The following is a 14,604-nucleotide window of genomic DNA, read 5'->3' as shown; positions in this document are numbered from 1 at the left end:
TGTTTGGTCATCTTTCACTAAACGAGCTTTTTCCTCGCCTAGGAGGAGAGGGCTGAGCGTGCGCCCTGGGCTTGCATCTCCACGACAGGGTTCCGGCCCCTGACACCTGCCTGCTTTCGGATTCCGAGGACGCTGCAGCAACCCGAGGGGTCCAACCCCTCCGCCCCGCTGGCGGGGAAGGGCCCGGCGCGCGTGGTTTCACCCCACCCTGCAGCGGCCCTCCCGGAGCTCGCGAGGCCGCCCCCCGCCCCCGCCCCTCCCGTGGGGCCGCCCCCGCCCCTCCCGTGGGGCCGCCCCCTCCCCCGCGCCCGGCCGAGGCCAGGCGAGGGGGCGGGGCAGCGCCGTGACGCGCGGAGGCTCCGGCCAATGGGAACGCCCCGCGGCTCCGGCCGAGCCGCCAGCCTATAAAAAGGGAGGCACTGCCGCGCTCTCCAGCCTTCCGCGGTCCCCGGCTGGGCTGGTGTCCCTGGCCGGTCGCCTACTTTCCCCAGGTGATCGTGGTCACAGCCTGTTGCCTGCAGCCGCCCGGGCAATTTTGTTGCAGCTCCTGAAGCGTCCCAGTCCCTCCGGAGGGGCAGCGGCAGGTCCATGGAGAAAGGTCCGGTGCGGGCGCCGGCGAAGCCGCGGGGCGCCAGGTGCAGTAATGGGTTCCCCGAGGGGGAGCCGCCGCGACCCGGGCCGAGCGGGCCGGCAGACAAGCCGCCGCGGCCGGAGGCCAAGAGCGCGCAGCCGGCGGACGGCTGGAAGGGCGAGCGGCCCCGCAGCGAGGAGGATAACGAGCTGAACCTCCCCAACCTGGCGGCCGCCTACTCGTCGATCCTGCGCTCGCTGGGCGAGGACCCCCAGCGGCAGGGACTGCTCAAGACGCCCTGGAGGGCGGCTACGGCCATGCAGTTCTTCACCAAGGGCTACCAGGAGACCATCTCAGGTCGGTGCTCCCGCCGCCGCGCGGGCGCGGGCCGCTCCGGCGTGCGGGGCACTGGGTAGGTGGCCGCGGGGGGCGCGCCCCGGCTCCGGGAAGTTTCCGGAGTTGCCTCGCTCTTGGCGCAGCTCGGAGCGCTGTGGCCTCCCGAACCCCGCCTTCGGCCCTGGCCCCGCGGTCCCGCCCAGGCGAGGGTCCCGCGCGGGACGCGTTTCGGGCCTCTCCCCCCGGGGGCCCCGGGCCTGCGCGCAGCCCTCCCCTGAGCCCCGGGTCGCCGGGACCACGGGCACGGAGCCACCTGCCGGGTGGGAGGCCGGAGCCCCTTCCGCCTGAGCTGGAAGCGTGTGCCAAACCCAGACTTGCCACTGGCGCTTGTGGATGAGAGGGCTTCCTAGGGTCGGTCTTTTTCTCGAGGCCTCATTTTTCGGTAGGTGTGTGTGTGTGTGTGTGTGTGTGTGTGTGTGTGTGAGTGTGTGTGAAGCTTTGGCTCCGTCTGCTCGGAGCGCTGGGGGTGATTCTTTGTAGCAAACTCGGGAGACCCGCACACTCACACTGACCTTCCAGGACACCCGGGTCTTTGGAAAGTTGTCATTCTCTTTTGTCCACTTCAGGTGAACTCCAGCTCGGGACTTTCCCAGGACTTGGCGCTGCTCTAGGCATGGACTTGCCCAGAGTTGGAGGCGTGAGGTTCCTCTGGGTAGTTTGCGGTCTCAAGTCCCCGCCCCCCTTCTAAAAGCCCAGAAGCCCTAAAGTGACTCGCTGGGAGTCGGGGAGGTTCGCTGGGCTCGAATCGGGGTTGGCCCGATGCTATCCGTGCCCGAGGCGGGTCAGACAGACGTTCACGCAGAAGCCTGGAGAGCTGTAGGGACGGGGGAGGGAGGATAGGAAATGAAGACTTCGCTGCCTGCTGCGTGAACGGTGCTGGTCTTTACAAACCAGAGAGGAAAAAAAAAAAAAAAAAGGCAAGCTTCTGACTTCTGCAACTGGGACCGAGGACGTAGTTTTCTCGCTTAAGTCTTCTGTGCCTCTTGGTGACATTTATTTATTTGGCCTAAGAAGCCTCTACCTTCATCATTTCTCAAGGAATAGCAGTGCTGCTTTGAGAGGTAACATCCCTGCCCCTGTTATTTTCTTGAGGGAGTATGCGGCGACTCCCCCAATAGATCCTGGGAAGAACAAAGTTGTTTTTGCCCAGTCTTCCACACCCGAAAGGAAGGGTGGGAAATCAGTGAGAGACGGGTGGGGCCCCAAAAGGAAACGATACTACATACTGACGCCGAGAAATGGACCTTTAGTTCAGTGTCCAAAGTTCACTTTTTTAACCTCTCGATGGTAAAAAAAATTCAGAGACCGAAAAGCAGAATTTCAAAATGCAAAGACTAAAGAGTAAGCTGTCTTCATTCATTTGGTGAATATTCTATCATTTGGTCATATTCCACGATGTAATGAAGAAACCTCTTTTAGGGCTTTACTCATCCTGCCTCTTGTGGACACTGAAAACAGCCTCCTTTGTAACATTGGTCAGACTTTGGAAATTTTGCCAAATCATAGAAGAGAGGGATTTCTGACTCCCAGACAGGTCACAAAATTACCTAAAGTGGCTCACGAAGTTTAAGTAAGCAAATTGTGAGCGGGAGTTTGTCTCATGAGCTATAGGACTAATGAATACGAAGAACACTTCAGTCTACCTTAGAAACAGTTTTGGTAAAATGTTAATTTATTACTTAAAAAGTCCCTGGACCAGAGACAGAAAGCAGATTTAGGGGTTGCCAGGGCCTGGGGAGGAGGACAGAATGGAGGAGAGTGGCTGCTTATTTGGTTTCCTTTTGGAGTGATGAAAATGTTCTGAAACTAGAGGGTGGTGGTGATGGTTGCACAACATTGTGAATGTACTAAATGTCACTGAATTGTACACTTCAAAATGGTTAAAATTTGAATTTTTTTAATGATGACTTTTATGTATATTTTGCCACAGTATAAAAGACCACAGACCATTTAAGAATTATTACTAGCTGTTAATTGAATACTTTTTATGCCTTAATTGCTTTATGTGGATGGTCTTGGTTAACCCTTATTTTGAGATAAACACTGTTTTTTTAAATCCCCATGACAAGGAAACTGAGGCAGAGAGGTTGACAGCTTCAAGTGATAGGGTTGGTGTTTGAATTCAGACAGCCTGAGAGCAGAACTCTTACCTACTTTCTTATGTTGCTATTTTGATATGTCAGTGTATCTTATCTCTAAGTATTTCAAACTATGAGCTATGACCTAACAGTTGGGTTACCAGCATTAAAAAAAAAAGAAGAAGATGGAGTAGAATGGAGAAGATCAGTTTATGACATGCAATAAGGGTACAAGTTATGAGCTTCTGTGTAGGTTTTTATGTATGGCTTTTTGTGTGTACTGGCTCCAGATGTAAATATTTTATTTAGCTGTAGATTGTCATCAAAAGTTTGAAAACCTCTATCTAGGGACTCACACTTAAGGACTTAATACCTATGAATTAGAAGTACATAGTTAGGAGAAGATAAGGAGGATGGTACTGAGTTTAAAGGAATTAACCTCAAATGGTGGTGGTCTACACCTTGGGCCAGTTGAGTGGGAGAAAGAAGGAAGGATATTTTAAATCTGTAGAAAATATGGCAGAGAGTAATAAAACAATCCTTCATAATCCCTAATTTTTATTTCTTTAGATAGCATAAGTCAGTGACCACTATAAATTGTTTTGGAAAGAAACAAACTTCTTTGAAACTCTCTCTTTTCTATGCTTATAACCAAGATACTCTGTATCTTTCATGTCTCAGTATATTAATTCCTGGTTAATGGTGTTAACTATTCAGGGTTGTGAAATGGAAAATAAGTTGGTGCTTTATATTACCCAAATAATTTTTTGTTAATTCTTCCTGAGTGGATTGATGCTAACTTCTGGTATTCTGGGGAATTTGTCGTTTCTCACTTTACTGCCTCTTCTCTCCATGACCCTTGTCTAGTAGTGTACTTTCCAGTGTGTACCTTACCATGGGTACATCTGTGATCACCACTGATGGGGCTATGTCAGGGTTGTGCAAGTCTCCTGGTTACTGTTCACCACTGGGCTGGGAGGGAATCCTGAAAGAGACACTACCCCCTCTCCCAGGAACTGGCTCTCCTTTGAATCTGGCATCACATCATGATCTTTGGAGCAGCTCATCTTTCTCTGTTGCTGTCCCATTTCCATTTAAGCACACCCTACATCTCTATAGATTCTAAGTTGTACCTTGATGGGGTCTTGTCTTTTCTTTTCTTTTCTTTTCTTTTCTTTTCTTTTCTTTTCTTTTCTTTTCTTTTCTTTTCTTTTTTCTCTCTTTCTCTCTTTCTCTCTTTCTCTCTTTCTCTCTTTCTCTCTTTCTTTCTTTCTTTCTTTCTTTCCTGATTGATTTTAGAGAGGAGGGTGAAGAGGGACAGCGGGAGGAGAGAAGCAGACTCCCACTGAATGTGGAGCCCAACACAGTATGAGATCTCACGATCCTGAAATCATGACCTGAGCCAAATCAAGAATCAGACACTTAACTCTCTGAGCCACCAGGCACCCCAATGAGGTCTCCTTTCTAAATAAAGCATCTTTCCTATATTTCCAATATTTTATTCAGAACCTTAATTAAATTGGAAGGTCTACTGGACCCTGAGGTTCTTGGTCTTTTTGTCCCTGTGTCTGACCCTTCCCATTCCCCGTCTCCTCCTGGGTATAAATGGGAATAACCTCTTCATTACCATTATCTATCAAAGGTTAAGTGCATATACCTTGTTTCATTAATTGTCCTCTTTATGAGTTTATGGGAACACACAGAGTCCTGACTTTTCTGTCATATCTGTAGTTAAAGTAGGTTTTAGCTTGTCTTATCCAGGATGCATAAAGAATTTTCATAAATCAAGCTGACAATATCCCACATTTTAGGAAATATGTGAGCATGTATATAATGCAGCATGAGGAGATGGTACCACAGGTGATGGACTTCTTTTTTTTTTTTTTTTCCAAGATTTTATTTATTTATTTATGAGAGAGGCAGAGACATAGGCAGAGGGAGGAGCAGGCTCCCTGTGGGGAACCACGATCCTGGGACTCCGGGATCATGCCCTGAGCCAAAGGCAGATGCTCAACCACTGAGCCAACTAGGGGTCCCAGTGATGGACTTCTTGACTGTCTTCTCACAACAGTTGAGGAGTCTTGTCCCTGCCTCCATCATTTTCATTGCAAGATGATATCTATCATTTAAAGATAACACAAAATACCACACCTGGGTGGCTCAGTTGGTTAAGACTCCAACCCTTGGTTTTTGGCTCAGGTCATGAGATCACCTGTGTGGGGCTCTGCACTGGGCATGGAGCCTGCTTAAGATTCTCTCCCTCTGCAACCTACCCACCCCTCCATGCAGGCACTGTCTCAGTCAATCAATCAATCAATCAATCACAAGGTTATTAGATACTTTGTTATACAGAAATGAGTCTTAGCCACTTCATACTGAAAGGTGCTAGCACTCACAAAAGGTTTTTTTTTTTTCCTCTTTGAATCACAAATCTTTGTGATTTGCCAAATGAATACTTTTGTAGAACTTAGTTCTGTTTATTGTTAGAAAGAGTACTATGAATAAAGAAGAAAAAATAATGAGGCTGTTGAAGTATATGACTGGAATCTGGGAATAGTCAAAGCTGATTAAAGTTGTTAAGAAATCATGAGAATGGAGGAGAAAACTTGTCCTAATGGTTTCTCTTATTTTTTAAATGATTTTTAAAAGATTTATTTATTTGAGAGAGTGTGAATGGGGAAGGGGCAGAGGGAGAGAATCTCAAGCAGACTCCCTACTGAATGTGGAGCCCATCTTGGGGCTCCATCTCAGGATGCTTGAGATCAAGCATCAGTTACTTAACCTGAGTGGAAACCAAGAGTCAGACACTTAACCAACTGAGGCACCCAGGCATCCTCTAATGTTTTTTTTTTAAACTATATTATCTATAAACAGTTTTCCTGGCCTGGGAGGAAAAAAATTACTACACATAACTTTGAAATACCAAATAAAGCCATCAAGGGTACCAAGTATCATCAGGCTGGTACTTGTTTTAGTTTCATTGTGCTGATATAAAGTATTCAAACTGGGCTGTTTAAGCAACAGATATCTATTGTCTCACAGGTCAAGAGGCTAGAAGTCTAAAATCAAGCTATGGGTAGAACCATTCTCCCTCAGAAAATTGTAGTGGGGAGATCTTTTTTGCCTCTTCCCTGTATCTGGTGGTAGCTGTCAATCCTCAGTATTCATTTGCTTGCATTATTCAGATCTCTGCCTTTATTGGTGTCCAAGTTTTCTTTTCTTTTTTCTTTTCTTTTCTTTTCTTTTCTTTTCTTTTCTTTTCTTTTCTTTTCTTTTCTTTTCTTTTCTTTCTTTCTTCTTTCTTTTTCTTTCTTTCTTTCTTTCTTTCTTTCTTTCTTTCTTTCTTTCTTTCTTTCTTTCTTTCTTTCTTTCTTTTTTTCTTCCTTTCTTCCTTTCTTTCCTTTCTTTCCTTTCTTTTTCCATGAGAGACACTCAGAAAGGCAGAGACATAGGCAGAGGGAGAAGCAGGCTCCCCGTGGGAGCCTAATGCAGGACTCTATCCCAAGACCCCAGGATCATGACCGAGCTGAAGACAGACGCTCAACCACTGAGCCACCCAGGTGCCCCCAAATTTTCCTCTTTTAAGAACACCAGTCACATAGGACTGAGTCTACTGTACTTACACTATGCCTCATCTTACTTTAGCAATTACTCATTTTCCAAATAAGTCATATTCTGAAGTATTTGGATTTTGGGCTTCTACATGTCTTTTTGAAGAGGGAACACAAGTCAACCTATACCTATACCAGTGCTCAATGCTATCATTCTTAAGACTGATTGGAAACTTTACAGTTTTATTTAACAAATTTATTGAGTGCCAGGCTCTGCACTGAATGTTGGGAACACAGGATGAGTAAAACCAGATATGGTTTCTGCCCTTATGGAATTTAGTCTTTTGGATAAAGACAGATAATCATCAGAATCACATGAGTGAGTGTGTGATTACAGTTTGAGAAAGGTAAGGATAAAAAGGACACAGCTCAATGAGAGCACTTAGCAAAGGAATTTATCTGTGCTGGGAGATAGGAGCGTGGTGGATGCCTGAGCTGACATCTGAATAGCAACAGACATTACTGATGACTTACTAGGTGCTGAACAGTAATCTATGCTCTTTACATATATTGCCTCCATTGCCTCACAATAGCCCTAGTTGGTGTTATTCCCATTTTATAGATAAGAAAACTGAGGCACAGAGAGGACCTGCCTAGGATCATATCTTGAAAATAGCAATGTTGGGAGGATGATAGAGCATGAGAGACATTCTGTTTGATTTTAATCATAATACTGTACTGATTTATTTAAATTCCCTCTTTTTTTCTTTTTTGTATTTTCTCTGCTGTTTTCTTTGTTCAGCTCTTGAAACTCTTCTATGACTGGGTATTCTCCCACTGACTCATTTGCCGTATATACCTATAATTTGAGTCCAGTATTAGGTTGAGTCAGGCTGCAATAATAAAACTTGCCACGAGAGGGCAACTATTTAATCTTTGATGAATCTTAGATTATGAATCCTGGATTATATGAACCATTCCTAATTCCAGTTTATATAAATGAATATATTCCCTATGGTTCTACATTCTCTGTTGAGTCTATGGCAATTAGAGTTTGGGATAATTTGGGTTGTGTTAATCAAAGATTGTCTAAACTGAGGTAAATTTGTTATACTCAAGGTTGAGAGGACATTTACTCACTGGAATTTTGTCCGATTATAAGCCTCAATTGCACTTCTTTAGGCCCTTTTAGAAAAGAGGGACTGTTTGTACTTGTTCTTGAATCCCTAGCAAACTTCCCAGCACTTGTTTGAATTAATTTCATAAAGACAAAGACTGACCCCTTCTTAACTCTTATCTTCTACCACAACGTCCTGTGCATAGGTGCTTAATAAATGCTACTTGTTTTATACACTAAAGAAAAATTCAGAGGACTTGTCTTTATGAAAAAAACCATAAGTTATTCCAGCTGGATCTCCTGAATACTTTTAGGTCAGAGGTCATCCTTTAGACATGTTTGTAGTGTCAAAGAGTCCTGCACCTGCAGAAACTCACCTGTTTGGTGAGATAGCTCCTATAGTCAGTCAACATATTATTTCAAGGTATCAGTTGAAGTGACTGGCCTGTTTCCCTGGCACATAAAAAATTATCATGGGGGATCCCTGGGTGGCGCAGCGGTTTGGCGCCTGCCTTTGGCCCAGGGCGTGATCCTGGAGACCCGGGATCGAATCCCACATCGGGCATCCCGGTGCATGGAGCCTGCTTATCCCTCTGCCTATGTCTCTGCCTCTCTCTCTCTCTATCATAAATAAGTGAAAATTGAAAAAAAAGACTAAAAAAAAAAAAAAAAAAAAAATTATCATGGGAAGAATCCCTAGATTCAGTTTTTAAACTATCATAGAAGTGTTCACATGTACAGAGAATTAGAATAGTATGATAAGCTGCTATGTGCCTATTAACTACCTTCAACTGTTAACATAAACATAGGTCTCTCTTGTTTCATTCCCTTCGCCTCACGTTCCCTCACTGAATTATTTTAAAGCTATCCCAGATATTCGTTTCATTGATAAATACTTCACTATATCTAAAATATGAAGACCTAAAAATATTATGCTTGAAATTAATAATTCCTTACTTCCAAATATCTAATCAGTATTTACATTTCTCTGGTTTTCCTACAGGTGTCTCTTTGCAAATTGGTTTCTTTGAATAAGGATTCAAACAAGATTCATACATTATATTTGATTAATATCCTTTCTATGAATGGTTTCTATTCATTTGTTACAGTTTGCTATTCCTTTTTATCCCCTAATAATTTGTTGAGGAAACAGGGTCATTTTTCCTATAGAATTTCCCACATTCTAGGTTTTGCTTGTTAATTTCTCTTGATTTATGTTAAAATGTTCCCTTAGATTTAGAGGTGTGCCTACCTGTTCCCACCCAGAAAATAACTCTTAGATTTAGCAAGAATAATTCATAGGTGGTGACATGTGCTTCTGTCAGGAAGCAGCTAAATATCTAGCTGTCTATATTTTTGTGACATTAAAATTGATTAGCTTTAGGTGTTATCAGCCCAATTTATCCATTACAAAGTTCCTCACCAGTCTTTTACCTACTGCTTTTAATAGCCATTGGTGATTGCCTAGATCTAGTAATTATAAGTTGCAAAGTAATAATGTTTGGTTCCTTACTTCCTTTTTTAAAAAGATTTTATTTATTTATTCATGAGAGACACAGAGAGAGAGGCAGGGACAGAGGCAGAGGGAGAAGCAGGCTGAAGGCAGGGAGCCTGATGCGGGACTCAATCCTAGATCCCAGGATCATGCCCTGAGCCAAAGGCAGATGCTCAACTGCTGAGCCACCCAGGTGTCCCAATTCCTTTTGATTTTATTTACTGGTGGTCTATTCAGAAGGTGTAGAATAATGCCTTAGGCTATCTTTCCAACTATTTGGTAAGTTTTAAATTATTTAAAATAAAGCTTAAAAATACAGGAGTGTTAATTTCTTTAATTCTGCAGTGGAGATCTATCTTACTGTGACTTAATCTAGAAGCCATAAAAGAACATAATTTACATTAAAGACTGAATTTTCATATGTGAAATACCAACAGAAATGAAGTCAAATGACAAAATGGGAGGAAATATTTACAACTCCTATAAGAGATGACAGTTTAATCATACTAATGTAAAAAGAGATGCTAGAAATTAATGTGAAAGGCCAAAAACACAATTGAAAAATTGGGAAGACCTGTAAGCAGACAGTTTACGGGGCAGGAGATACAAATGACTTTTAAACACTTGGAAAGATGTTTGGCTTCACCCTTAATAAGAGAAATGCACATAGACCACCTAAAATACTTTTTTACCTTGTTAGATTGGCCAGAAATTTGATATTACATTATGTTATTGAAGTGATAGGGAAACAAATATTATGCTGAAAGAGTATCCTTATGAGGGATAATTTAGCACACCTCTCTTATACAAAGTTATATATGCTACTTGAAAATCCTGCCTCTGGGAATTTCTCTTAGATAGATACTTGGACACACGAAATATATATGCTCAAGGTTAGTCACTGTAGCCTTGAATGTGGAAGTAACCTCAATGTCTAGGCCCTTAGAATAGCTAAATTACTCAGAGGAGTTATATTTTGTAGGAAAAATGGGGTAGAGGGGACAATAAAATGTTTATGTTGGTATTAAGAGTTACAGTGCTTACATGTTAATCAGGAATATGAACTGGGCAGATAGCAGATAAATGTAGAGGCAAGACTTTTTACTGTTTTCAGTTTTTAATTTTTGAGGTATGTGCATGTATTCTCAAATAAATAAATTTAAAATATTGTGGCAAAGTTGTTTCAAATTTAGGAGTAAAAGAAATACAACTTTTCCTAAGGGCTAGCTAATAAGAAAAATCTGGTAACTGAAAAAACATTTACCCTGAAATTAGAGAAAAATAGTTAGATATATATATTTGTGAGCTTGATTTTCATTGTGATTTTTTTAAAGGTTTTATTTATTTATTCATGAGAGATACAGAGACAGAGGCAGAGACATAGGCAAAGGGAGAAGCAGGCTCCCTGTGGGGAGCCCATCATGGGACTCAATCCCAGGACCCCAGGATTACGACCTGAGCCAAAGGCAGACACTCAACCACTGAGTCACCCAGGCATCCCCATTGTGATCTTTACTGCATGTAGAAAGAGTCTACATTTGAATGTGACCTTCTCTTTTAACAATCTGTATAATTACTGGCATGTCTCTAAACTTAATTGTCATTTTTTCCCTTTTTGTGATGGGTGGTGTGGTAATACCTGCTTTGCTTGGGCTCTTCTAAGAATTAAGATGATATATAAAAAGCATATGATACTTAATCTGTTCCTTCTTTATGGTGAGGAGGAACTGTGAGATTGGATTCATTGAGAAGTGTTTTAAGACTATGGAATACTTTGGAGTCCTAAGGCACCAGGTAAAAAGTCCAGTTACTCTGAGACTGTCATGCTGTGAGGAAGCTCTGCCACATGGAAAGGACACATGTGGATGTTCTGGCTGATGGCTCCACCTAAGGCCCCACACAACAGCTAGCATTGAACAATAGACATGTGAGGAGATTCCCCCAGCTGACTAGCTAACTCTACGGACACCTCAAGTATTGAGGCGTAGAAGCCAGTTGACTTCTCTGTGCCCTACCTGGATTCCTGACCCACAGAATCCGGGGACATAACAAAGTAGTTGTATACCACTAAATTCTGGGGTATCTTGTTATGGACTTAAAACAACTGGAACAAATTTTTAGATGAGGGTGGTTAGATTTGCATTTGTACAGAGGAAAAGGGAGTGACTTAAATAGGCCAAGGGAGGGCAGCCCCCCTGGTGGCCCAGCGGTTTAGTGCAGCCTTCAGCCCAGGGCGTGATCCTGGAGACCCAGGATTGAGTCCCATGTCGGGCTCCCTGCATGGAGCCTGCTTCTTCCTCTTCCTGTGTCTCTGCCTCTCTCTCTGTGTGTCTCTCATGAATAAATAAAATCTTTAAAAAAATAGGCCAAGGGATGGCATAATGGTTTAAGGCCAGAGATTTTAAATTTGTGAATTAACAATATAAAGCTGACAGTTGAAGCTGGGAAAGTGCCAGAGCTCCTCAAAGGAGTGAGAGAAGGAGATGAGTGGCCTAAAACTTTAGAAGATATCTGCATTTAGATAGTGAGAAGAGTGAGAAAAAAGCCAGCAGAGACAGTCCTAAAAGGAAGTATGAGAGGCAGGAGATCCAAGAGTGTGAGTGTTGGCAGAAGGAAGAAGTCAAACTAATTATTTGCAAATGACGGGATACTCTGTGGAAAACCCAAAAGACTCCACCAAAAAATTGCTAGAACTAATACATGAATTCAGCAAAGTTGCAGGATATAAAGTCAGTGTGCAGAAATATGTTGCATTTCTATACACCAATAACAAAGCAGAAAAAGAAAGCAAGGAATTGATCCCATTTGCAATTGTACTAAAAAGAATAACATACCTAAGAATAAACCTAATTAAAAAGGTAAAAGATCTATATTCTGAAAGCTATAAAACATGAAAGAAAATGAAGAAGACACTAAGAAATGGAATAGCATTCCATGCTCATGGAATGGAAGAATGAACATTGTTTAAGTGTCTATACTACCCAAAGCAATCTACACATTTAATGCAATCCCTATCAAAAATACTACTGGCATTTTTCACAGAGCTTGAACAAACAACCCTAGAATTTGTATGGATGAATTAAAGACCCCAAATAGCCAAAACAATTCTGAAAAAGAAAAACAAAACTGGAGGCATCATGATTCCATATTTCAAGTTATATTACAAAACTGTAGTTATCACAACAGTATGGTACTGGCCCAGAAATGGACACATAGCTCAATAGAATAGATTACTCAGAAATGGACCCATATCTATATGGTTAACTAATCTTTGACAAAGCAGGAAAGAATATCCAATGGAAAAAAGACAGTCTCTTCAACAAATGCTGTTGGGAAAACTATAGCAGCATGCAGAAGAATGAAACTGAACCACTTTCTTACACCATACACAGAAATAAATTCAAAACTGATGAAAGACCTAAATCTGAGACAGGAAACCATTAAAGTCCTAGAGAAGAACACAGGCAGAAACCTCTTGGACCTAAGCTGTAGCAACTTCTTACTAGACACGTCACTGGAGGCAAGGGAAATCAAAGCAAAAATGAACTATTTGGGCTTCATCAAGATAAAAACCTTCTGCACAGCAAAGGAAACAACAAAACTAAAAGGCTACAGAATGGGAGAAGATATTTGCAAATGACATATCTAATAAAGGGTTAGTGTCTAAAATCTATAAAGAATTTATCAAACTGAACACCGAAAAAACAACCCAGTTAAGAAATGGGCAGAAGACATGAATAGACTTTTCCAAAGAAGACATCCGGATGGCTAACAAACACATGAAAAAATGCTCAACATCTCTCATCATCAGGAAATATAAATCAAAGCCACAATGAGATACTACCTGTCAGAATGGCTAAAAATAACAATACAAGAAACAACATGTTGGTGAGGATGCTGAGAAAGGGGAACCCTTTTGCACTGTTTGTGAGAATGCAAACTAGTACAGCTATTTTGGAGAATAGTTTGGAAGTCCCTCAAAAAAAATAGAACTACTCTACAATCCAGCAATTGTACTACTAGGTATTTACCTAAAGGGTGCAAAAATACAGATTCAAAGGGGTTCATGCACCCCAATGTTTATAGCAGCATTATCAACAATAGCCAAACTATGGAGAGAGCCCAAATGTCCATTGACTGAAGAATGGATAAGGAAGATGTGTATTTATATACACAATGGAATATTACTTAGCCATCAAAAAAGAAACCTTGCCATTTACAATGATGTGGATGGAACTGGAGTGTATTATGCTAGTGAAACAAGTCAGAGAAAGACAGATATCACATGATCTCACTCATGTGGAATTTAGGGAAAAAAACATGAATATGTGGAAAGTGGGAAAAGAAAAAAAAGGAGAAAGGGAAACAAGTCACAAGAGACCCTTAATGATAGAAAACAAACTGAGGGTTAATGGAAGGAGGTGGGGAGGATGGGTTAGATGGGTATTTGGTATTAAAGAGGGCATTTGTTGTGATGAGCATTGGATGTTGTATGTAAGTGATGGATCACTGAATTCTCCTCCAGAAACCAGTATTGCACTGTATGTTAACTAAAATTTAAATTAAAAAGATAATAAGGATACTTTCTAAAAAGAGACAGACATACAGACAAGGAACAAAAGGAAGAAGTCATGAGGCTTGTAGACTAACTACATGAGCCAGATTGCCTAACTTCAAATCTTGTTACTTATCAATAGTGCCTCAATTGCCTCATCTGTAAAATGGGCTTGTAATAGTACTTATCCATCTAATAGGGTTATTGTGAGGATGGAATGAGTATGCACAAACTACTAAGAGAAATGCCTGCCATCTAGGAAATTCTATAGATATTTTGTACATTAGCCATGAGTACTGAGATTTGATTTGAAGGAGATATTAGTTTCAGAAGCCATATTCTAGGACTTTAGGGAGTAATTTGATAAATTACAGAAAGCAAGAAAATTTTTGAGGTTTCTTTTCCTGACTGGCAGGAGCAAGTGAGTTTCCCCTTGGAAAGGCATCGAGATACTGGGTGCTGGATGTAGGTAAATGAAAGCCTTAGGTGTCAGAGAAGAGCATGGGATTCAAAACTCTGGGAAGATGGGCCAGGTTGTGTATGTATGATTTCATATGATATTCCTGTCAACTTAGAGATCATACCCATTCTAAAGAGGTGGAAACTGAAGAGACTCAGGTTAAGTCACTTGCCAGAGGTCACAAAGCAGAAACCAGGTGTTTGTGACTACAACACTCATGTTCTAATTGACATCATGCCCTCTCAGTTTTTAAGTGCCTATGTTACAATTTCATATGATGATCCATTTAATATGTGAGGATCATAATATGTAGGAATTCTGCTTTTCTTCCTGAACTCTAGCAAAGAGAAAGCCAAGTAGATTTAGTAATGAGGCATTTTT

General features: G+C 41.9%; 1 protein-coding gene across 2 annotated transcripts in view; it reads left to right on the top strand.

Moving 5' to 3' along the window:
- The first annotated feature begins 439 nt into the window (after positions 1 to 439).
- The window catches only part of GCH1 (GTP cyclohydrolase 1), a 50,667-nt gene continuing 36,502 nt past the window's right edge, over positions 440 to 14,604 (top strand). For both annotated transcript variants that reach the window (XM_072838644.1, XM_072838645.1), the window contains exon 1: positions 440 to 928. In XM_072838644.1, coding sequence (XP_072694745.1) covers positions 589 to 928 — 340 coding nt within the window. In that variant the 5' untranslated portion in view covers positions 440 to 588. The remainder of the gene's footprint in view (positions 929 to 14,604) is intronic.

Source organism: Canis lupus, chromosome 9 (assembly GCF_048164855.1).
Source record: "Canis lupus baileyi chromosome 9, mCanLup2.hap1, whole genome shotgun sequence".
Lineage (NCBI taxonomy): Eukaryota > Metazoa > Chordata > Mammalia > Carnivora > Canidae > Canis > Canis lupus.
The sequence above is the reverse complement of the archived record's forward strand: the minus strand, read 5'-3'. Positions and strand labels throughout refer to the sequence as shown.